The sequence below is a fragment of the Protopterus annectens genome, chromosome 6.part1 (genome assembly GCF_019279795.1).
Source record: "Protopterus annectens isolate FY-2018-M chromosome 6.part1, PAN1.0, whole genome shotgun sequence".
Taxonomy (NCBI): domain Eukaryota; kingdom Metazoa; phylum Chordata; order Ceratodontiformes; family Protopteridae; genus Protopterus; species Protopterus annectens.
This window is the reverse complement of record NC_056738.1, coordinates 275759081-275785360: the sequence shown is the minus strand read 5'-3', so window position 1 is coordinate 275785360 and position 26280 is coordinate 275759081. Positions and strand designations below refer to the sequence as shown.

Below are 26280 nucleotides of genomic sequence, written 5' to 3'. Positions count from 1 at the left end.
AGAATAAACTCATACTCCATTCCTACCAATTTATACAAAAGTCATAATTGAATAATTAACCTAACTCATTCATTAATACTAAACTTTAAAAACACAGTAGCATAAGAAGTGCCAATAAGAAACTCACATAACGTTGTAAGACCATATACTAAATTAGGATGTGTAACTTCATTAAATGTATAACTTGTTACTCTTTAGAATACAATCTCCATTATTACTTATTAAAATCATAAAAATATGGAAAATATAGAACATGCAAAATAAAATAAAATAAAAATTACACTTAATATGGGAGAAAGAAAACATATATATACTAACTATATATATGGGTGATATATATATAGTTAGTATATATATGTTTTCTTTCTCCCATATTAAGTGTAATTTTTATTTTATTTTATTTTGCATGTTCTATATTTTCCATATTTTTATGATTTTAATAAGTAATAATGGAGATTGTATTCTAAAGAGTAACAAGTTATACATTTAATGAAGTTACACATCCTAATTTAGTATATGGTCTTACAACGTTATGTGAGTTTCTTATTGGCACTTCTTATGCTACTGTGTTTTTAAAGTTTAGTATTAATGAATGAGTTAGGTTAATTATTCAATTATGACTTTTGTATAAATTGGTAGGAATGGAGTATGAGTTTATTCTGAAGAAGTTTGCAAACAGTTGCAAACGAAAAGCGCTTCAATAAACCTCAGTTTTTGGATTACTAGTTGCGTCGTATTCATTGGTTTGTTTGCAGCCTGGTGTAACAGTGTATGATTCTACCACTGTACTTGGTACTCACTAGGTGAAACACCAGTCAAAGGAATGACTTTCCAAAACTCACTGAAGAGCAACAAGAACCACTTTTAGCTATTGAAGGTTGATGTGAAGCCACTTCCTTGGCTATTCCACCTCCTAAAGACCATGCTGGATATGAGATGATCTCACCATGTGGTTAGAGAAACATTCATTATAAGAACTTGTGACTGTACACTGGTTAGGTAATTGTGAAATTCTTCCCTAGGTTGGCGGAAGGTATCCACCATTTGAGGGCATGTCAGTAAGGATATGAAACCATTTTCAACTCTAAACATATACATGTTTGTTACTAGAACATGAAAACTAAAGGCTCAATAGGCACCGATATATGTGGCAGAGATCAAGCAGCCATATAGGTCTGCATCTATATCTAAGAGACAGAGCCCTGATTCTTCCTGGCCGTCTACCTGTGAAGAACAGACTAGTAAAGGATAGGGTCCGGTTTTGACCCAATGAAGGCTGATTCCTCCAGAATTTCAGTAATCTTTAAGGACTGTAACTTCAACAAAGTCAATGTGAAACATAATGACAAGGAATCTCTTGAAGGGGCCACTGTCAGCCAGTAATCCAGGAATGGGAATATCAGGTGGTCCTTCTCTTGTAAAAACTCTGCCACCAGAACCAATGCCTTGGTTAAAATGCTGGGGAAGAGGCTAAGCCAAAGACTAGTATCTGTTTCCTAAGTACAGCTGACCAGTGCAAGGCACTTGAAACTTTTGAGAAGCTCCAAAACAATGACATCCATCAAATCTAGCAAAACCATTAAAGACCCCTAAGACAACCAATCAGAAACCACAGCATCACACCCAGAACCTGGTACACTGCATATGCTTATTGAAACTGCTGAAGTCCAGGATGGAATAAAAGCCTTCTATTTTCCTCTGATTTAGGAAGATATGTCAGTAGGACCAGCTCCCTCTGAGTCAAAACTGGTATATCCTCTGGGATGCCTTTGAGGTTATACGGCTGGGACTGTACCAAAAGATCTTCTGATATGAAATGATTTAACACAGATTTCTTGCCACGTAGCTCTAGGATATGTTTTTTCAGCCATGTCAAAACCAAATGCTGGTGGACTGCTGGCCATGTAGTAGAAAGGGATAAAGTCCTGAATACACCCCAAGGGGCCTGCATTTGTTTAGCAGCTTTGGCAATGCAAAGGTTGGTAGTGAGGGCTTGGGTGACTAGACGATACCAGTTCATCCATCCTAGCCGGAAAGAAGGTAGCCTGCCCTGCTGCAGTGCTGGCCTCTCTTGGGTAAATGGGGGAATACCAGAACAGAGCTGCAGAAAGCATAGACAGCATGTGCTGCATAAGGGTGGAAGCAGGCAGCAGTCAAAGGGCAGGTGATGATTCCCCTCTATGAAGTTACCCTAGGATAATGACACAGGGTTTCCTGGGCACGAGGAGGAAGGGTGTTAGGGCTGTCCCACACAACCTCCACCTTGACAATTCCAAAAAAAATGACTCTTGCCCCAACAGAACCAATAGGCTAATAAGGCTGTATCACCCATCCTGGGAATGAATCTGGCTCCTGCCCTCATACAAGAACAAATGAGTTAGCAGGATAAGGGTAGTGGAAAGCCAGTAGACTGGAGGGTTACTTGAAGAGAAAAAAAAATAGAAAATGTCAGTAAAATCTTATTGAAATGCCTTTCAACATTGAATGGACAAATGTGAAACTGTTCAAAATGTCAGTGCTGGCACCGGTTACTGGACCTGCACTAGAATTTTTCAAGTGTCCAGATATCAGTTCTGGTAATATTACTTCCAAGAAAGTCAGAAATTTCACAGCAACATCAGATTTTGCTGTGATATTTTTTGACCTTGTGTTTTAGATACCTTGTGATGGTTGTAATCTTCAAGGTGACTCTGCCTTGTGATTTGTCTAAGCTTAGAAACTGATTTGTGTGAGCTAAGCAAGTCTTAACAAGCATCTATAATCTATACTGCAAATTTCTCCAAGTAAACACCATGTTTGCTTTTCTAGACCAGCTGAAATTCTGCCTCACAAGACGGCACACCAATATGAAGAAAGTCCTTTTAACAAGAAATAAAAAAAAAATCACAATAAATGCAATACATAGTTATATAACATATTAGCAGTCACACAGTATTTCATCTTTTGTTTGAAGCAACAGTGATTTCAGGCATCCATGTTTAAAACTACTTCTGATATATATAAAGAATCTAAGCCGTTACCTGGAAGTTAGTTACAAGTGGTAGTCCATGATCGATAGCCATCCTGCGGATCAGGAAGTTGTCATGAACAAACTTTGTATTGTTGTTTGGGAGATTAATAATCAAGTCAATCTGACCATCAGCCATTAGCCTTTAAAATATAAAATACAATAAAAGATAATTAACAAAAGAAGCAAAATAATGGCTAAAGACTAATCAGGTTACAATGACATACATTTTAGTGAGTAAATGACAGGCCCTAAAAATGTTATAAAACAGTTATTTACAAATCTCACCAGTCTTAAGTTTGCTTGGACAGCTGCAGTACCTACATCATTGTTTTTTCATGTTACTGTTTAAGAAAACCAAGCAGAAGACACTCCATGTCACCACAAAATGAGAGAAAGGGGTTCACATCTTTTACGTGCTAAAACATTTAGTGAATATGTATTGTGCAACGTAAGGCAAATATGTCACTACTGCAAAACCAGTATGCAACCAGTGGAATTACTAAGTAGATGTAATAATTCAAGATACTAGACGTGTACAACACTAGTGGATAAATGGCTGAGTTGGAATTGTACAGTTTGATATGATAGGGTCTTAACATAACAGACAGATGATAAAGAAATTCAAGTATCTCTAGTCAAAACAGAGACATTAATATTAACTGAAGGGTGACAAGGAACTGGGGTGGGCATAACAGTCAACACTACTAAGTTGTTATCTGCAATATTTCGATTTAAGAATGATCTCTACAATGATACACTGATGGGTCCTGAAGTGAAACAGTAACCCAATCCTTGAACCATAAATCCACCCAAAAAGGCTACAGATATTTCCAAGTAAAAATTGTGCACTTTGGTTATGGTTTCCCCTCTTCTTTCCTTTCCTTCTGACACACTTTCCTATCAGTCTTAGAAGGAAAGCATTTTTCTTAAAAGCAGGCTGTCATTTGATGATGATTATGGCCACTCTCAGATCAGTCAAAGGTCACTGTCTCTGTGGTCATAACAGCCATATCTGTGCCCTTGGGTTGTACCATCAGTTTATCCTTTACAGCATTTCTTTTGACTACCTCAAGCTCTCTGGCTCTGAGTGAGCTGAGAATATAGCAAAGGGTTTTAAAATAAAAAGTGAAATGTCTCAGCATAGTATCCAGTGTAGCAGATCTAATGTCTGGGAATCTTTCTCACAGTGCTGATAACAATGGCCTCAGTAAGAAGTCTGATGTCACTGAAGTGGCCTTTTAATTTGAAAAGGATGATTTTCAGGGATCATCAATAATGCAGTCATTTCAGGTTCTCAAATCTATAAGAAAGGCTAGGAATCATTAAAATATATTACAGTATATTTGTGGCCTTGCATAAACTGTCAACTAATACATCAAAACAGTTTCCCAAAGAAGTCACTATCACACATAATTTTCTGGAAATGGTCACTGTCTCTTTGATGTTAGGAAGGTGCATCAGTGGCTTCACGCTCAGTCCACTAGCTGTGAATCACAAGAGGTTGCTTGCAAAAACATGAGCAGCATGTCAGAGAAATTTGTCTTCTCAAAGTTAACTGACAGTCACACACTTGCAAGATTCTTCAAATACATTAATGAACTTGGAAGTCATTCCTTCTGCGTCAAGGATAGCAATGTAATCAGTATAGTGGAGGTCAGTAAAAGATTTAGTTTATGTGCACTGACACCCATAACAGACGAGCTTCTATCTATTCCGTATTCTATGTTAACCTCAATAGGAAGCTGGCCATTTGTGAAGAACGGGATAAAATCTAAAAAGACAGAAGAACAAGGCCAGGACATTGATGCTCACTTGCTTCACTTATCTCTAGGTATTGATTGGGTCTATCTGAACCAGTGTAGAAAGTGTCAGGAGTCAAATTGTCAAGCAGAAGGCACATATCTAGCTGGTGGCTTCACAGTTTGTAGTGAGGATATCAGGTGTGCTATCTAGTGGTCTTCAACAAGTGCCTTTATCCACATTGATATTTCTGCATCTGCTGTAGTCACCCAAAGTATTTTTGAAGCTAGTGACTGTGGTACACTGTGCTACTGACGCAGGAAGCTTATTCCACAGACATGGTAAGTGCTGCATAATGTACTTGCTTCTCCTTTCTCTATTTTAATATTAACTGTTAATATAAGATTGCATGTTCTCTTATCAAACTTTAATATGTGTACTTTAGCTACAGGTTTTCAAATAGGATTGTGTTTAATGCTGCCTTGAAGGCAAGAAAAGAAGCGCCCCCCCCCCCCAAAGTAGTCTCAATGCCTCAGATTACAGTGATATGCTGTTAAGTCTTTCAGAACAGTTCATGTTTTCTGGTTTTACATTTTTTGGCCTTGTTGTTCCCTCCCCCAAATACCAGGCTCCCATTCAATATCAGCTCATTAGTACTCCTAACCTCCAGCATCTTAAAACACTGGGAAAAGGAAGTGAGAGCCAGGGATTGTAGGCATCATGTAGTAGTGGGGGTCAAGATGTTTTTAAATGCTCTTAAGACAATTCATCGAATGTTGGAAGTTTTCTTCCTAGGTCATTTGAAAAATGGATCTTCTTGGCCCAAATGGACTTTCTGGGTAAAAACAAATAGCAAACAGATAAATAAATTTGTGGAAAACAGCCTCAGGCTACTTCCATTTTTTAGTCAGATTATGATGGTCAAAAAACATTTTAACAAACTAACACAAAAATGATAACAAAACATTGATAGCCTATTCATGCAAAACAGAGAGAGAAAACAGTACAGTGGTGTAAGCTGTAATTGTCTGAGTTGCAGGAAAGAAATGATGGACGGTCAGCACCAGCTGTTATGGGCATTCAAACTGTGATGATGTGGCAGTTGCAAGGAACAGATGCTGGGCCCAAAGAAGACTGATGAAAAATTTTAAACTGAGAGGCACTCTAGAGAAAATGGAAGGACGGCTCACTTAAGAATACAGTGCTGCTCAAATGCTTCAAAGACAATTATTTTACACATAAATAGCTAGGACTGTTTGTTTAATTTCTTACCGGCTGATGGAAGGGTAATTGTGCTTTTCACCTTGTTCATCCTGCGTTGGCCATCCCACGGTAACTGTGGGTACATCATTAGCATTGAGCCACATGGAAGTACCTTCTGTTGCAAATAGCTGTAGGCAAACAAAAATGCCAAAATAGTGTGTTTCTTCAAAAACTAAAGACATCAGACTTATAAATTAAGTGCAAATATGTTAAGTATTCACTATATGAGTTTTGCCATAACCACTGTAACATCACATCTCTGTAACAATCTTAGTAATCAGCTCCTTATCTTTCTCAATAAACTTACCACTCACCAGCACTGTCCAAGGCCAAGAATACAGCTTCTATGGGACCTGACAATATCCCTGGCTGTGTTCTACATGAACTACAGAGTGAAGTGGCACCTCACCTGTGTGCCCTGTTCAAGCACAACCTCACCTCAAGCTTTGTCCCTACCGAATGGCGCACTGCTACAGTCATCCCTCTCCATAAAGGGGGACTGACTACAGACTTTGGGAATTACTGCCACATTAGCCTGATGAGAGTCTGATATTCAAAGCTATGGAACACATCATCATGGACCTAATAAACAAGGATATAGGGAATCTCCAAACTCTGGATCCCACACAGTTTGGTTTTGTGAAGGGAAGATCATGCCTGCTCAACTTGGTCAACTTCTCTGAGTCAGTCACCAGAGCTGTGGATGAAGGTAAAGTGGTTCATACAGCCTACCTTGATCTGGCCAAGACCTTTGATACCATTCCCCAATCAGGAATCCTAGAAAAACTCACTAAGCTAGGCATCAACCCCTATTATCACTAGGTGTGTTGCAAATTGGCTCACAGGTAGAACCCACAGTGTGAAAGTACCTGACTCCAAGTCAGACTGCCAACCAGTCATGAGTGGAGTCCCACAGGGTTCGGTCCTGGGTCCTCCCCTGTTTGGTATCTACTCCTCTGAAGTCTAGGCCAACACGAAGGGACTTGGGCTGACAAAGTTCACAGACGATTGCAAGTTGGGAGCTATTATTAACTCCCCAACTGATGTTGACATCCTACAGAAAGGCCTCATTGAGATCGAATGGTGTCAGAACCATGGCCTTAAGCTCTGTGCCAAAAAATGTGTCATCATCCCCTTTGGGAAAAACCCAGTTCCCATGAATTACCACATCATTGGTAGTACACTGAACACAGAAGTAGTTATAAGAGATCTGGGAACACAGATTGACAGAATCCTCTCTTTTGACCACCACATTGCCACTGTGGTCAGAAAGTCCTTCTATGTGGCACATCTCATTACTAAGGGTTTTGCATCCAGGAAGAAAGCGGTCATTGTCTCCCTCTACTCTTCCCTTATTAGGCCATTCATTGAGTACAATGCCCCATTTGGCATGTACTTCACTAACCACCTGCAACAACTGGAGAGGCTGCAAAAGTACCTCACAAAGAGGATCCTAGACCTTAAACATTTGTCCTATATGGACAGACTAAAAAAAACTCCCACTACTCCAACTCCACAGCTTTGGTGACTGTCTCATATCGCCTACTTAGAGGCGATCTCTGCTTGACTTACAAAGCCATGTCTGACCTAGCTCTGTTAGAAATGCTACATCTAAAGAAATCCCAATCCCTCCACACCAAACGCTCCAGAGACCTCAACTTCATTACCACAATCAACAGAACATGCTGGAGGGACAGGTTCATAACCTAGAGACTGCCCGTACTATGGAATAGACTTCCCATACATGTCAAGCAGAGCACCTCACTGGCCCTCCAAGAGAAATCTTGATGAGTGGATGTGAAATAGAAAATTCACCCCAGGGATCACTCCAGTGGCTTTACTCGACAGAGGCATTGGGAACTAAGGTCGGGTGGCAAGATGCCAGGGTAATCCTATGGGCTAGGCTTATAAAGGCTCCGGGGCCACACCTATGAACTAGATGATACTCCCCTGTTAACATCTCAATAATTATTCTTTTGAAACGCTCCCATCACAGCTATGCTTTCCTGATGCCATTGCTGACTCCCAACTCTCAATATCAGCTCAGTCTTCGTTCGAACCTCCACTGTGAGAAACATGCAGTAACAGAAATGTGCTAAGTGTATCAGCTGATATGTAAGAATGCCTTGTACAGAGGCTAAATGCTGCACTTTTCAGCATGGCATTTGTTGTCAAGGTCTTGTCAGTCCCCAAAAGACACAAATGAAGGATACTATACGTAGTCCAAAGACATTTAGAAGCTCTAACTCTCTTCCTGATCCTCATGACGGAAGGTGTGTAGAAAGAAAGGTAGATCTGCTAACTGGCATAACCTTGCAAATGAGGGGTTATGGCAAGAATAATATATAACTCAAACAAAAAAATCTGCCAGCACCAAAGGTATGGAGAATACATATTTTATTGGGGCAACACCATAAAGGTATAATGCAAAAGCATTACACCCAGAAATCCAGACCGGTTTCGGCAGTAATTATCCTTCTTCAGTGAAAACAACAAATGCAATAAAAAAGCAGCATTATATATCGTAAGTCACAAGCATCTCACAATTCTATTGGTTAATTACAAATGGTCATTAAGACCTGGGGAAAGCAGTCCGCCCAATCTTATAATCCAGCTTCTCTCAAGATCAGTCCAATCTGTTGGAATATAAGGACCATGAACAGAAGGATGCATCTGTAATTAGATTTGTTACCACTTTTGGACATAATGGCACATTTTACGTACAGGCAGCGTATTGTTAGAGATTCTCACACCAAGATGTCTTTTTTTCATTTCGCAGGGGGCAGACTATGGGCTTTCAATTTAGTCATTACAAACATAGGGCTAATTCCACTGCTCCTAGTCAGCAGTTAACTATTACTGGGGATTAATTGATTGGTTGTGTCCCTTGTGGACATTGTACCTTTTGTAAATATATAATGAAATACAAACAATTCACTAGCCAAAATACAGATACAGTATATGATATCGGATTTTTTTGCCAACTGCAGTACTGACTGGCTTATTTATCTGGCGACATGTTCATGTTCTGCCTTCTATTGGCCAAACCTCAAGACCTTTACATATCCGTATATCTGAACATATGAGTGATATCAGGAATAAGAAAGCTTCTAGTGCTCTTTATAAGCATTCTGTTAAACATGGTGCTGCACAATTTAGATTTGTTACTATTGATAGAATAACAGCTGATAGGATTAATATCATTAGAGTAATAGATGATAGAATTAATAAGTTAGGATGGCATAATTTACTCAACCAAATCAAGAGAAGTTTGATTATAAGATTGGGTGGACTGTTTTCCCCAGGTCTTAATGACCACTTGCAATTAACCAACAGAATTGTGAGATGCTTGTGACTTAGGATATATAATGCTGCTTTTTTATTGCATTTGTTGTTTTCACTGAGGAAGGCAAATTATTGCCAAAACTGGTCTGGATGTGTGGGTGTAATGATTTTGCATTATACCTTTATGGTGTTGCCACAATAAAATACGTTTTCTCCATAGCTTTGGTGCTGGCAGATTTTTTCGGTTGAGTGCTGTATGTTTGGCCTGTTGCACCTGCCGTACATGTGGAGCTTGTTCTGCTGACTGTTCCAGAACATATAGAACCCATTATCTTAAAAGCAAACTTATTCAAAAGGTCCTTACTGCTGCATGTAGCAAACGTACAAGAAGAAGTCTAAATAAATTATGACTACCAAGACAGTCTCTGGCATAGGATTGTACAAATATTGCTTTGTAAACTTGTGCTGTTTCTATAAAGTACTACAACTCAAATGACCAAGACAAAAACACCTTTAAAGTCTACTGAGGTGTTTCTACCTCTCTGAAACAACGAGGTCTAAAAGATTTAAAAAAAGGTTTGTTCATTTTCTGTAAAAACGGTATGCATTTTTAAAATTCAGTTCAGAAAGTTAGTTTTGTGAAAGTCTACATTAAAGAAAGCAGAGACATTTAGTTTGTCTATTGCAAGATAGCACTGCCAGGAGAGATACCGCTCTACTGTATGAAGGGCAACCTGTTTTTATTTCTGCTTACCTGAAAAACAGAATGGCAGGTTAATAGCTCAGTTCAATTCAAAATATATTACAACTCTGCAAAGAAATTGGGAATTGTTTGGGCTGTGAGACTATCTTTGTGAGAAAAGTGTGCAGTAACAGAAATGTTTCCCTTACATCTAAGTTGCCATGAAAGTCAGTTTCTTGTACCAGTTGAGTCAGTGCAGAAAGGCTGAAAAAGTAATCTTGAACTCCTGTACAAAAAAAAATTTACTCCTCAGCAAACTGCTCTTTTTTCAGCAGTGCATATACTGCATTTTTCTGTGTCGCAATATGCAATGATGCAAAATGTGCTACATGTGATGCAGAATATATTTTATAGTACTGGGATCAGTGACATAAGTCCTAAAACATGAAATATGGTAACTCGTTCAAGAACATCCCTGAGGTACCTAAAAATGTACACTATATGTAAGCACACACACACAGACACACACACACACACACACACACACACACACACACACACACACACAAACGCATACAGACTCATAATACACACAAAGAAAGATAGACCGAAACGGTTATTTATAAACCATATAGACAAGATCTATATCATTAAAATGAAACCTGTTTGGTATAATGATTAAGGAGCTAACCTCACAAACACAAGGTACAGGCGTTGAGTCTCATCTTTGAAAAGAAAACTGGCTAAGCTTAAAATGGCCTACAAGGCAGCTAGCCTAGTACTTAACTATGAACCTATAAAAAGTAATTTGACTCCAGACCATTGGACACAACCAGTAACAAAGGGAATAACCTAAAATTTTTAGGTTATAACCCAACTACGCCACATCTAACTAGCCTGAGCCTTCAAAATTACATAACCCTCCAACAACCCAGTCCTACTAAACTAAATATCCCTTCCAGAACCCTAACTATAACCCTAAAATTTGCCTCCTGCTCCCTAAATCTAAATTCCCTGATCACTCCTTAACTTTAAAACACTCTTTCTATATTACAAAATACCCTGATCACTCCCAGTCCTACACATAAGTTTCCTGATTGCTCCCTAACACTAAAACACCCTTCTCCCTCCCTACCCCCAAAACTCCTCTCCTGCTCCCTAAGCCTAAATTTCCACATCACTCCCTAATTCTATAGTCCCTTCCTTCTCCTTGACCCTATACCTAAATCCCTCAGAAAGTAAGTTGGCAGTGTAAGTAAATGACATGTACTTATTCAACTACATTGGTAAACTGCAAATATGAGCATCTTCTTAACAAAAACATCAACAAAACAGCATCTGAACAAATGCAGTTCAACCACCAATAAAGCAGCAGTCAAGAAAGTACAGTTCATCATAATCCTGCAAAATCTTATGTACAACAACAGCAGACTTGATAAAATGAATGGAAATCTATAGACAGATGCACATGTACATACATACATGATGCGGACCTTTCTTCAAAAGTCACGTTCATAGGTTCATATTAGGCTAACAACTACCAGGGTCTTTACAAGCCTAGCTGTGCAACCCACCCCAGTTTTTGTCCCAGAGTTCCTTGGTATGGTGAGGTATGTTAGGAAAGAGGTAGCTAAGGGTTATGGGGGGTATGTTACTTTTGGATTAATTTACTTACTATCAGGCTCTGTCCATCAGAGACAAGGAGGCCAGATGGGGGAATTTGCTATTTCCCATCCAATGATGTTTTTTTTTTTTTTTTTTTTTTTTTTTTTTTATTAGGGTCAGGAAAGAACTCTGATACATGCAGATGGGGAGTTTATTCCACAGCAAGGGGATCTGCTTAGACACATATGGGTTCCTCCAGTAAGTTTTATTTATGCCCCAGAGAATCTTCAGGTCCTTGGATCAACTGTTACTGGAGGAATTTGAACTGCGGATGTGGAAGAGTTCCATCAGAGCTGGATCTGAGGATGCCTTATATGCCAGGCACAGACTGCCTCGCAGTAACCTGTAGGAGACCAAGTACAGAGATAGGACCTTAAGGTAATTTGTATAGGACAGGGTACTCATACCCTGGATTCTCCTGGTGAGGAACCTTTGAGGGTGTTCCAGCTGTTGTAAGTGCTTGATTAGGTACATGCTAAAGGGGGCACTGTACTTAACGATGGGTTTGATTAGGGCTGAGTAGAGTGGTACTATTACTTCCTTGGACCTGGATCAAATACCCTTGCTTATGAGTTGGGTGGCATAGAATGATTATCTTGGCTATGTGTTTGTTAAACACCAGATTACAGTCTATATATGTTCCCAGATCCCTAACTATTGAGTCAACTCTTAGGGCTGTTTTACCAATGAAGTAATTAGCTTGGGTGGATGATTTCCCAAAGGGCACTATAATGCAGTTCTTCACATTGAGTTTTAATCTGTGGCTTTTGCACCAGTCTTTTGTTTGTGTTAGACCCTGTTGTTGGATGTTGGTGTCATGGGTGAAATCTATGATAGCTCCCAGTCATCTGTGAACTTGGTGAGCCAGAGGCCTTTGACATTAGTCTTGACTTCTGAGAAGTAGATGCCAAACAGGAGCAGGCCCAGCATTGAGCCCTGATGTACTCTGCTGGTGACCTGTGTCTTTGTGCAGGTGGTCTCACCAATCCTGATTTATTGGGACCTATCTGTGAGCCAGCCAGCAATTCAGCAAGTTATGTAGAGATTTATGCCTATTTCTGAGAGTTTGCCAACAATACCTGAGTGGGGTATTGTATTGAATGCCTTGGCCAGATTAAGGTAGGTGGTATGCACCATTTTCCCCTCATCCATAGCCATGATGATCCTCTTGAAAAAGTCTACCAGGTTAAGTAAGCAAGACCTTATATTAAAGCCAAACTGGGAGGGGTGCATTGTCTGTAGGCTGCCAATGTCCTTGTTGATTATTTCCATTATGATCTGCTCCATAGCTCTGCATATTAAACTTGTCAAATGGATAAGTCTGTAGTTCTCTGGGTCAACTGCTGGTCCACCATTATGAAGATGGATGACTGTTGCGGCCCTCTATTCACCTAGCATGTAACCTGTTTAAGGCTGTAGTTGAAGACTTCCACAAATGGTCCTGCTAGGACATGTTTTAGGCTATTTATTGTCAGTGCCCACTGATGCAGTGATTTTGCCCTTAGTGACCTCTTCCAGGACCTGCTCCATGTGTATAGTTTGGGGGATGTGCTAGAAGAGATTTCACAGGGGCAATGGGGGGGAGAGAGGGGTGAAGTTAGAGCTAAATTTATCAGTCAGTAGATTTGCTATGTCACCCTAGTCAGTGATGATTGTGCCATTTCCCACCAGTCCTGCACACTGCTAAGCATTACCTTTAAGGTTCCTGACATAGCTGAAGAAGGCCTTGTGACTGTCCTAAGCCTGAGAGGGGAGGCTATCCTGACCGCACAACTTTATTAGATTTCTAATTTTCTTGTTTAGTTGAATCAGAGAGCTCTTGCCTGCTCTTTCTGAATTTGGCCATAACTTTTTTTCTTTTGTTATACAGCCTGTTAAGGTAAGGATTCCACCAGTTTGGTTTCTTATTGGTGTTAGATCTGGGCTTACATTTGGTAGGTACAGCAGCCTCAATGCAGTCATGTTTATGTCTGTACATAGGTAGCTTTGTTCTCTGGTTTTGGGTGAGCCAGGAATTTTGACAAAAATGCAGTTTGCTTTAGTATAGTTCCTAACTGTTATGGGTTTAGTTGGGTTTTCTTGGTTGATTTTCATTTTGAGGGAGGCAGCTTTGTGGTCCAACTTCTTCAATGAGGATGTGACAAAAGGGGGGGGGGGTGCAATGCTGTCTCATGTTGGTGAGTACTAGGTCCTATATGTTTGATCCTCTGGTTGGACAGTGCACTATCTGGTCCAGGGTATTTGTGTTGATAACGTCCAAGAAATGTGCATGTCAGCGTACATTTCCCAGTCTACAAAGGGGTAGTTAAGGTCTCCAGTGAACAAGATATTTCGTTGACTAGTGAGCGCCTCTGGTAAGTCTAGGTCAGGGTTGTGAGTTTTGTGGGTCACAGAGGGGGCCTGTAGCTGGCCAAGATATGATACGGAATGTTTTCTATGAAGTCTTTGATGTGGATGAACTCCAGAGCATCATCCTGTTTAACCAACCTAGAGTTGTATAACGTAGATTGAGATATCTCCAGCTTTAGCCCCCGTCAGTGCTCCTGTTGGTCTAAATATATGAAAGGCACTGCAGCCTTCCACTGCTGGAGTACTTTCTGCGGCTTTAAACCAGGTTTTGGTAACAGCACAGATGTCTACATTCTCCAGAGTGAGGAGAGCTTGTAGGGTGTGGAGTTTCTTATTTAGGTGCCTAGCATTCAGAAGTAACATCTTAAGGTTGATTTGAGTTTTTTTTTTCTGCTGCGTTGGTCATTTTGTCATTTTGATATTATCTAAAACAGGGTCTAAGGGGAGTGATAAAGTTTTAAAAAGAAAGCCCAGAGGGGACAGCTGCAGGCCATCCTTGGTGAAGTAAAGTGGTCTGTTAACCACATCTTCCCATGCTGACAAAAACTGGATTCCCTGGAGTGACAGCAGCTAATTATTAAAATTAATCATTTTCTGTTTACACTGTTGAATTATCCTTGGTGTAGAAAGCTGCTCGATGCAAGGCACGTACCTGTATGTGACAAATTCAGACAGAGCCATACTGTCTGTTTTCATACAGCCTAGTGAAGTACGCCTAAGGTCATTTACACCCACATGGACTATGATAGAATTATATCAGCACAAGCAAAGCTCTTAGTACTCTTCAAGAAAAATCTTGATGAGTGGATGGGAAACAGGAAATACACCCCAGGGATCACTTCTGTGTCTCTACTCGACAGTGGCACATGAAAATAACTTTCTTGGGTGGCGTAAGCCAGGGAACCTTGTTGGCTAGGCTTACGTAGGCCCTCGGGCAGATAGCCTAGTACCTACCTATGAACGTATGATGCAGTGACCAGAATGTGTGCTTGATATTGCAGATCCTGGCTCCAGATAAGCAGCTAACCATTATCTTCTCCTTGTCCAGCCTGGTGAGAGGAGTATCTGAGGGTCATACAATAAAATCCCTTGTGACAAGAGTACGAGGTAAAGTGTTTTAGTTTGCCGTATAGACCTTGTTCTTGACATATCATCAGACGTAGGCTTACATGGGATGTTAGGTGTTGCTTCTGGTGTGTGTTTTAGTGATTGCTGAGGGTAGGTATTGCAGTTTGACAGCTTAGGAGGTCTTTGAGGTTTGGAGAGATTTTTTTTTTAAGTGCCTTAGCATAAGAAGGTCTATGTGTGTGATGAATGGTATGTACGAAGGATGTAGTGTGTGTTTGTGTGTGTGTGTGTGTGTGTGTGTGTGTGTGTGTGTGTGTGTTTGACAACCTTGTCTGTAAGCAAGATTTTTGCCTCCAAGGAAATTATGTATGCCCATCTTAGGAATACTATGATAGTTTCTTTAAGGATTAAAAGGTTGTCTGAGTACATGAGACAATTGCTATATTGTCTCAGGATGTTCGTATCTACTAAGATGACCACAGAGACATTAAGAAATTGCAAATCCACATTGTCAGGACCTGTATTAGGGTTGAGTTATTATGGTTTAGGGTCTTGGATTATTAGTAATGATAATGTTAATAATTACAGTTTGAATATATTAAAATAATATGTTTTTATCTAATATATTTCATATTATTATGAATTTACATTATTTATATTATTGTTACATTATAATCAACTTATAAATTATGATACACATGATAGTATATATATATATATATATATATATATATATATATATATATATATATATAATTGTGTTAAATTATTACATTATTATATTTATATATATTTATATTTATGTGGATAAGCATAGTTAACATCTTTGCATTTTATACACACATATACATACATACAATTTTCATATGTGTATTACATATTTTTCACACACATCATTTTATATTAAACATTATATTAAATTTTAAATTTAATTCTAATTATTTTTATTAACCATTGTATAAGATAATTGATATTGCACATATATTATGATTCTACTGCATTTATTGTATGTATTGTTCTGCATTTTATTCATGTTTTAAATGTTGTATTGATTAATTGTGTAACTGGATAATTAACTTCACAGTTACTATTTAAGTGGCTTAGTACATTCTTTGTTGTATTCTGATGAAGTCTGTGGAGACGGACGAAACCTAGGTCATCGTTTCAGTGTTTTTGTTTTATTAGTAATAAACGGTGTTCGCAGCATCCGCTTTATTTGGAGCAGTGTTTTACGTGCCTTAGCAGATTGTGGATTTATATGTTTGATTACAGTGGTGTATTTTTTCTGAAGAATTCATTTGAATTATTGGCAACTACACCACCATATTGACAGTGTTTCCTGTTCCACCGGTGGTTTTAGTGGTTCGTTTATTGTGGTTTCTTGGTTTTACAGAGGTCTCCTGAGTGGTGTCTAGCATGATGGCTAGATGTTAGATAGTGGTATGATCTCAATGTTGTTTGGTGTTTAAGCTTAGCTCCACTCAAAAGCCTTTCTGTGTTACCGGTTAAAGTTCTGAGTACTAGTTTTATAGATTTGTTACTATACAGGGTACTGCTAACTGCCCCTGAGCAGTAAACAGCTCTGCAAAAATGCTCCTAATTTATAGCAGAAGAAAAAAGCTGAAAACTAACTCCCATACCTTCTGGCCGTTAAAAAATCATTTTAAGCTCCCTGGAGTGACTCCCAACTCAAAGAGACCAGGAAAACGCCTTCTTCCACAAGACAGATGATCATGGAACTTCTTAATGTAAATGCATAGAAAAAGTACCTCTGAAGTGAAGATTAATACCCAGCTAAGTCCCTAAAAACCTGGCTGATGAAACTATCTCACTTTAAGCCTCCTTGTGTGTTTCCCATCTTGGGCTGACTAGGCTACTTTACTACTGCCTCTACAATAGCATTTCCCGTCTTCAGTTAGTGAAAATGAGAAGGCATTTCCAGTCTTCAGGTAGTGAAAATGAGAAGCATCAACTAGCTACAAGTAATTGTCACTTGACTGAAACAAGACAAATGTCAGCTCTCTGCATCAAAAATTCTACTTTTCTGCTGCACATCTACTGAAGAAAGGAAAGTGTTAAATACCTGATTTCTATGCTAAAATGTATTTGCATTTTCTCCAAGAAATGGCAACATCTACTTAGCAGTATGGTAAGGATTGCAAAATCCCCATAATGGTGGTGTGTGCCCTACATAGGCTATTTTATTCAAATTTTCATTTGTAATCTTGTAATCACCATTTTTAATGTTTTTCCATGCAGTGATATTTTCTTGAATGTTATCAGGGTAAAATAATTTTTGGGCTATATTAGAAAAAGTTTATTTGATTCTAACTGAATGAAGGATAGGCAGTCCATCTGTCATCAGTATCCATCTATAAGGCATCCAGCAAATATGTCTAAAACCTTTCCAGGCTTCCAATGTGCTTATGATCAGCTGCATAGTGTGGTACATAATGAAAGCTGACAGCTGAACTAAGTGCAAACCTTATCTTTTAACAGTGTGAACAAACTGTAAGTACATTCATGTGGCACGCACTGCTTAAGTTACATTTTATTTTACTACTCTTACTGCCTGTGATCAAAATACAAAAATAGAAGATTCCAGTGCCACTGTAAAGGGCAGCATGCCTCCAAAATCAGATGGAAATGCAATGTAAAATTCCACAGGTCTTCAGTGTAGCAGAACTATGAAACAGACTCGCTGTCGATGTAGTAGACAGACATTTTTAAAACTATAGACTGGTACCGAAGGCTGAAGGACTATTCAATATAGCAAAGTTCAAAAGCTCAAAGTCAGGATTTTTACAGAAACAGAAGAAGCAATTACAGTTACACTTCCTATCAGCAAAAACATTGGGATTTGGTTTGTTGCATTTATTAAGGGATGATTAGTCCCCGACATGATGAATAATGATAGAAGCTTTACTCTTTAAAACAACCTTGTAATAAAATTTAAAAAAAATGCCTTCAGGCTTTTGACCTTTGACAGCTAATGCAAAATCAAAGGTTGCATCAAAGATTGAGAATGGGAAAGTACCTCATTAAGAATGTTCCACATCACTTTCACCAGGCAATTTTGGAAAAATGAATATAGTCACACATTTACTAAGACATAAATGTATGTACTTACTATAATGACACAGACTTTCATTCCAGTCAGTCCAATATGACATATTGGTCCTTGAGCCCCAGCTTGGGGCCAATCCAGCAAATTTACTGTTTCAGCCACGTGCTCTTCCTAAATGTTTAACTACCAATAATGCAGTTCTCCTCCCTGACTAACTCAGATTGAGTTTAGCACCTATAGCCAAGTACATTTATACTGCCTTTGACTCAGAATGAATGTCCTTAGATCCACATAATGGCAAGGGAAGGAGGGGAGGTTGTCATATTGGATGGACTGGAATAAAGGTATCTATCATTATGGTAAGTACATAACATTCATATCCTATTCATTCAGTCCGCCTGATCTGACATATAGGTTGGAATCCCCAGTTACCAGAATCCCTGGTGGCCTTAAAACAGGAGACACTTCTGGAAAAAAGCCCCAAAGGAAGCTCTGGACATACAGTCTAATCTGTAGTGCTTGACAAATGTATGTGTTAAAGAATAAGTGGCAGTTTGACAACTTTCATCCAAGGACAAAGCTCTAAAAAAGGCTATTGAGTTTATGACGGCTCTAGTGGAATGTGCTTTAGGCTTGACAGGCATGGACTTAATCTGTGAAGTGTAGATAAAGGAAATACAAACCAGCAACCATCTGAACAGAGAAATCTTAGAAATGTTTCTGCCAAATTTATTATGTGCACAAAAATACAAATAACTATTCATCTTTTCTGAAGAAATCTGTCCTGTGAAAGTAAAAGTGAAGCTGCCTATGTACATCCAATGTATGCAGGATATATTCTCCCTTGTTTTTATAACTTGGAAAGAACAGTAGAAGACGTGTGGACTGCGAACATTTAGTCTCAGAAGCTACTTTCGAAAGAAAGCAAGGATTGCTTCTAAAAGTAACTCTATTCTTATGAAATACGATATATAGAGGAACAGAAGATAAAGCATATAGTTCTGTATCCCTCATGGTTGAAGTGAAGGCCACTAACAGTACAGTTTTCCAGAGAGTAGAATTTTAATTCCACAGAAAGGGTAGGCTCAAATGAAGGTCTGGACCGAGCTTCCAAAACAAACTTTAAGTCCCAAGGAGGGGCTGGATCGTTTAAGGTAGGCCTCCAATGTAATGTTTCTTTAAAAAAAAGGCTTTACATAACTTATTAGAAACTAAAGAAGAATCCTGGAACCCACTGTAAAAGGATGAAATGGCTGCTAACTGTACTTTGATACTAAAGAGTTTGGATCCAGTCAAACACGAGGAAGACAGGAAAAGTAAAGCATCTGCCACCAAAGCTGAAAAAGGCTGCATGTTATGAGATGAGTAAGGTAAATCTTTTCCACTTAACTGTGATAACACCTTATGTGTAGATGATTTCTGTGAAGACTTATATATACTGTATGTAACGTGTCAGAAGAAAAGGAAGTATTCCGTGCCATCAGTGGAACTGGAGAAACCATGCAGTTAGTTTCCGCTTGGGTAGATCTGGGTGAGGCTTCTAGGATGGATGAGAAATGTGATCCAGTATCGGACCTAGGCACCATGGAGGTTCCTTCAGTTAACATTTTAAAAGGGGAACTAGATGTCTCTGGGTTAGAATGGGGCAAGGAGGATGATTGTTGCCTTGCACCGAATGACTTTTTGTATGAATTTGATCATGAGCAGACTTAAGAAATATTCATACAGTATCCCCCAGAAGCCAATGACTGGAAAGGGCATCCCTGAGGTGTTGTCCCTGGTAAGGGAGAATGGCAAAATAGTCACAAATTCACGGCATGGTTTGCCCCAGCAACTGAAAATCTCCTTTGCTATCACCATTCTTAGGGACCACTTATAAGGAAGGAGATTCCTGCCTAATCTGTCTACAAATTGTTGAGCCTTCTGTGGATGTGTGCTGCAATAAGGAAATGGTGAGTGCTATGCTGTGCTTAATACCTGTCAATAAATGTGTTTTTGTGGAAATGGCTATCCGGGCGCTTTTTTTCTGTTATTTTTTTCTATTGTTATTGGTGACTTCTGACGCCTTTTCCTCCTTTTACTTGGAAAATGGTGAGAGGCTATTGCCCACTGACAAACTCTCATGACTTCTCTGCAGAGTGGGTAAGATCTGGTGCCTCCCTCCTTGGTTATGTACCAGATTATTGTCAAATTGTCTGTCTGAATGTTTATCAACCCTAGAGGAAGCCAGTCCTGTATTTCCTGCAACACAAGCAGAACCACAATTATCTCTAGTACATTTATGTGAAGACAAGCTTCTGAATTTGACCAAGTACCTTGGACTATTCTCCCTAACATGGACGGGTCTGCCTTTTGTTACCAAAGGGTACTGAAGCCACTATTTTAGATGAATTCTTTACAAGTGAGTTATGCTGATGGGAAATGACAGATGGTCATACTTCTGAGTCCATTGGGATTGGAGTAATCACTGCAGAAGTCTCATGTGGTATCTTGAAAATTGTACCATTAATCCTAAGGCTTATCAACACCAATCTTCCCGGAGGGTGATCGGCTTCCAGAAGGGCTGGAACTACCAATGTCAATGATGTGATAATGTTGTGTTCAAATGATAACCCAGGAAAAACTATACTCTGAGTTGGGGTTCAGGCTGAATTACGTTAGATTAACTGTGGTACCTAGGGAAGCACAAAGATGGAGTATGTAGCCCTTTGCCTGAAGAAGAGACCCATGAAAGTGTCAGCCAGTCATACAAGTATGGGAATATTTTGAATGCCAGCAGTCGTAGATGGGTTGCTACCATCACTATGGATTTGGTGAACATCCTGGAGACCATATGGCAGGGCTCTGAACTGAAAATGACTGGCTCCTAAATGGAGGTGTAGGAATTTCCTGGAACTTTTCTCTATCTTTATGTGAAGGTAAACATCCTGAAGCTCTACAGAGCACATCCATTCAATTTTTCTGAAGACAAGGAAGAACACACTGCACCATGACCATTCAAAAGTGGTTCATTTTGATGTAATGATTTAGGTGGCTTAGGTCCAGAATGGGCAAGAGGTCCATTGCTTTCCTTGAAACCAAAAAGAAGCATAATCCTGAGGGTCTTGTGGGACCTCATGGATGGCTCTTTCTTGTAAAAGAGAGACAGAACCTCTGGTATAGCAGCATTTGCCTGATTGGGTGAAACAGCACACAATGGGAATTGAGGGGATTGGAGAATGCTCCAAAAATGGAATTCAGTAGCTTCTGGATATTATACCTCTTACACATCTGTTTCATGTCATGGTAAACCATGAGTAAGGATATTCTTTTATGTTTAAAAACAATTAGTTATGTACTCACCATAACGTTAGATGTATGTAGTCCATCTCACCTCACATTCTTCACTTGTGGGTTCGGAGCCGAATGTCGGCTCCGACTCAGCCTATTTACTAGTTCGAACCCACAGGATTGTGGCTTAAGACTCACATTTGTATTAACTCCAGGTTTAACATCTGCCTGAAGTAATATGATCTATTCATATTCACTCATCTGTAAGGCATTGTTAATATCACCCCCCTCCTTATTTGAATAGATGATATTTATAGCCCAAAACCCAAAACTAAAACACAAAAGAATTCGTAAGGATAGACTTTTTTGTATATATATTTTTATATATGTTTTTAGATAAGTTATGTAATGGAAACCTTATATTTTTGTAGATGATTTTTACTGTGTATATAAAATGATATATATCTTTATAGAGAACTTATTGTATTTTTGAGCTGTGTCATGTGATTTTACATTGATTGTACTTAAAGAGGGGATACAGTTTTATTCAACACTTAGGTCTGAAGTTTTCTTGAGTGCTATTTTTGTCCGGCAAGTGTTTCCTTCAACTGGATTTTATTTTCTACTTGGATTTGTAGTTTATTAAAAATATTATGGTAGTTTTGTGATGTTAGGATGGATCCGAAAGCTTCCAGCTTCAAGAATTTCTCCAAATGTGGACATGAATTCCCCCACAAGACCACACACAACTCACGGGATCTTGTGGGGGAATTCATGCCCACATTTGGAGAAATTCTTGAAGCTGGAAGCTTTCGGATCCATCCTAACAAAAATAGTAAATAACACTGAGTCACACCAAAACACACACACACACACACACACACACACACACACACACACACACACACACACACATGAATGTCTCTATATCCATTCTAAGAATTAGCAATACTAAATGCAACACTAAATCAGAAATCTTTCACAGAGACTCCTTCCTATATTATTAGAATTTAGAAAAGTGCATCACAAAACTACCATAATATTTTTAATAAACTACGACTAAAAAGCTAACACTAAGAACTGCCACAAAAATTGGGAGATAAGATAGCACAAGGCCACAAGATGAAGGCTTGAAGAAAACTTTAATTTCTTCAGGAAATATTAAAATAATCTATAGTAACTAATCTAAGAAAAAAATGTAACTAACAAAGGCCCTAGGGATGGAAAGTTGCTTTACACCTATCTTTAAATGAGAAATAGCAGGTGCAGCACTTATCTGCCTAGATCCACATTCTCCAAGAGGTGGCAAACAAGATCTGAGTTAGGGACAACAAGGCATTATGGGTAAACATTTAGGATGTGCTCAAGGCTGGAGCACTAAATTGGCCAGACTGGATCCAAGTTGGAGATCGAGGACCCACATGTCAGATTGGACAGGCTGAATTCATAGGATTGTGGTTTCTTTCATACAGGATTTGATAACATTTAACTTACTAAGATAAAATTAATAGAAAATTCAGAAAGTAAACTACTTGATCAAGTATGAACTCTAAATGCGTACATTTTTCAAAAATAACCATAAGAAATTTACTGCTACCATTCAGATTAATAATGTGCTTTTCAGCAACTATTGTCTGTTGTGTGAAAAGTGGTACTTCATGAATGATGCTAAACAAGCAGAAAAAGGCTGTCATAATCAATGTACAAAAAAAGCATACCTTAAAGCCCTGCTCATGTAGCTGCTGTGCTGTATCCAAAAATCGAGTCCGGAAGGAATGCTATTAAAGAAAAACATACACTGTCAAAACGGAGGAAAAACAATGAGACAAGCTTCATGAAAATATAGCAGTACCATGATTACCGCTGTCATTAAAAATAGGAGCTTAAGAAGGAATGATGGAACACTGGAAATCAAGCTAGGTAAGACATGTCTGGATACTGGTCTGACATGATTCTGTTTGTGTAAATTATATAGATAATAACTACACCCCCTGCCCCCCACACACACATATGTTTATGCTTGCAGATTAGGGTTAGCATTATCACTAGGGAAGGGAGTATATGTAACACTGTGCTGTGCATGTGTGTGTATGCCGTTGTATATAGTGTGTGCTCAAGGTGTCTTTTGTAGTGGTAGTGTTATGGAAAGGGCTATTATAAGATAAGGTGCCAAGTTAGGGTTAGGGTTATTAAATCAACCAGATATAGCCTGACAGAGTGGGGGAAACAGACATTTTGTCAATGATGGCACATCAATACCATTAATAGCTTTCAGACTGCATACATACAGTGGATATAAAAAGTGTACATACCCCTGTTAAAAGGCCATTTTTTGTGATATAAAAAAATGACACCACAATAAATCATTTCAAAACTTTTCCCACCTTTAATGTGACCTATAACCTGTGCAATTCAATTGAGAAACAAACAAATCTGTTAGGGGAATAAATATAAAAAATAAAAAACATATAATAAGCTGGTTGTTTAAGTGCATACAACCTTAAACGAATACTTTGTTGAAGCACCAGTCACATTCCTCAACTGGAAAAACTCACAGTTTTTAGCCAAAAAATTTAAAGGCCTTATATCCTTCAACTATCCTGGTAAATGACTACAACTCCCCTTATACTCCCCAGCCTAATGGCTGTTCCAACGCAATCTGCTTCTCGCTTCATGAGCCACGAAAGATCCAGTCCTATTTAACCTCATATTTCTTCACAAAGCCACTGGCTTTACAGGCACCTGTACAGAGGACCCAAACTTACTTCAACAAAAAAACAAGGTGTGCCAGTGGGATAGGTTCCTAACTTGACATATTTCCAGCCTATGGCAAAAGTTATCACTTTTGATAACTTAATTATACTATGCAAAGTACTGCTTTGTCTGCATGTAGTCATGATAATTGGATGGGTAGACACAAATTTAGACCAGAGTTATCACGTACAGCTCTACTTTATTTGGGAGGAGTTATCACGTACAGCCCTACTTTATTTGGGAGGAGTAATCACGTACAGCTCTACTTTATTTGGGAGGCGTTATCATGTACAGCCCTACTTTATTTGGGAGGAGTTATCACATACAGCCCTACTTTATTTGGGAGGAGTTATCACGTACAGCCCTACTTTATTTGGGAGGCGTTATCATGTACAGCCCTACTTTATTTGGGAGGAGTTATCACATACAGCCTTACTTTATTTGGGAGGAGTTATCACGTACAGCCCTACTTTATTTGGGAGGCGTTATCATGTACAGCCCTACTTTATTTGGGAGGAGTTATCACATACAGCCCTACTTTATTTGGGAGGAGTTATCACGTACAGCCCTACTTTATTTGGGAGGAGTAATCACGTACAGCTCTACTTTATTTGGGAGGAGTTATCACATACAGCCCTACTTTATTTGGGAGGAGTTATCACGTACAGCCCTACTTTATTTGGGAGGAGTTATCACGTACAGCCCTACTTTATTTGGGAGGAGTAATCACGTACAGCCCTACTTTATTTGGGAGGAGTAATCACGTACAGCTCTACTTTATTTGGGAGGAGTTATCACATACAGCCCTACTTTATTTGGGAGGAGTTATCACGTACAGCCCTACTTTATTTGGGAGGAGTAATCACGTACAGCTCTACTTTATTTGGGAGGAGTTATCACATACAGCCCTACTTTATTTGGGAGGAGTTATCACGTACAGCCCTACTTTATTTGGGAGGAGTTATCACGTACAGCCCTACTTTATTTGGGAGGAGTAATCACGTACAGCTCTACTTTATTTGGGAGGAGTTATCACGTACAGCCCTACTTTATTTGGGAGGCGTTATCATGTACAGCCCTACTTTATTTGGGAGGAGTAATCACGTACAGCCCTACTTTATTTGGGAGGAGTTATCATGTACAGCCCTACTTTATTTGGGAGGCGTTATCATGTACAGCCCTACTTTATTTGGGAGGAGTTATCACATACAGCCCTACTTTATTTGGGAGGTGAGCACTATTAGCTGCCTGTAAGGATTAACAAGATTATTAAGTCTGTCTGCTTAAATGTGTACACTGCAAGGCATGATATGGTCACTTCAATTCCTAGCCAACTACTGTTCCTATGTTTATAAGTTCTTATGGTACACATGTGTATGTGTAGCTATGCCATTGCACAGATCACCTCCCTAATCTTAGAGCACAAAAAGGTAATTACATTTGTACTCCAGCAATGTTTGCCCATACCTCATTCTAATCTAATCAGTGTAATAGATTTAGCCAATGGTGTCCTGTGACCAAAAAGGTGAATGGGTCAGTCTCATTAGCATACAGTTACCTATTAAGTACACTGAACTTTTTTTGTTGTTTTTGAGTTTCAGAAGCAAATGGCATGAAGTAGATATGCTATTAAGTTACAGTTAACTTGACAACTGTAGAGATCTAACCATTAAAACAAACAGCTACAGTGGAGAAGATTTGGGCAAGCTAAACTGTAACAATTTTATTTATTTATTTATCAATTAATAATTTATTTATTTATTTTGCTCCATTTCTCTGTTTTTTTCCAGCCTGCTGCCAACTTCAGGTTTCTATCAGTTATTCCCATTTGCCTCATCCATCTAGCTCCTCACACAATGAAATTTGATCCCTGAGAGACTCCTTCCCTAGGAAAAACCTGTATATTTAATGGTGGGGAATATCATCACCACACTGACAGGAAAGCAGTAGAGCTATGTTGACATACCACTGGCTCATTTACTTACTCAATCCACTCCCCGATGGACGTTCAGAATGTGGTCATGAGGAGTGAGGGGATAATCAGCCTTATAAGAGGGGGGTCCAGGACTATGTGGCGACATCACCCTCTGCCTGAACTCACCTTGTAAATGATTATGGTGCAACAAG

The 26280-nt window shown here is 39.0% G+C and overlaps 1 protein-coding gene across 1 annotated transcript in view; it reads right to left on the bottom strand.

Annotated features, from left to right (window-relative positions):
* Nucleotides 1-26280, bottom strand: part of CPS1 (carbamoyl-phosphate synthase 1) — a 531928-nt gene that overhangs the window by 8799 nt on the left and 496849 nt on the right. Inside the window, exons 35-37 of the mRNA XM_044075706.1 lie at nucleotides 23118-23177; nucleotides 6023-6141; nucleotides 3021-3150 (exon numbers count right to left, since the gene is read on the bottom strand). Coding sequence (XP_043931641.1) covers nucleotides 3021-3150; nucleotides 6023-6141; nucleotides 23118-23177 — 309 coding nt within the window. The remainder of the gene's footprint in view (nucleotides 1-3020; nucleotides 3151-6022; nucleotides 6142-23117; nucleotides 23178-26280) is intronic.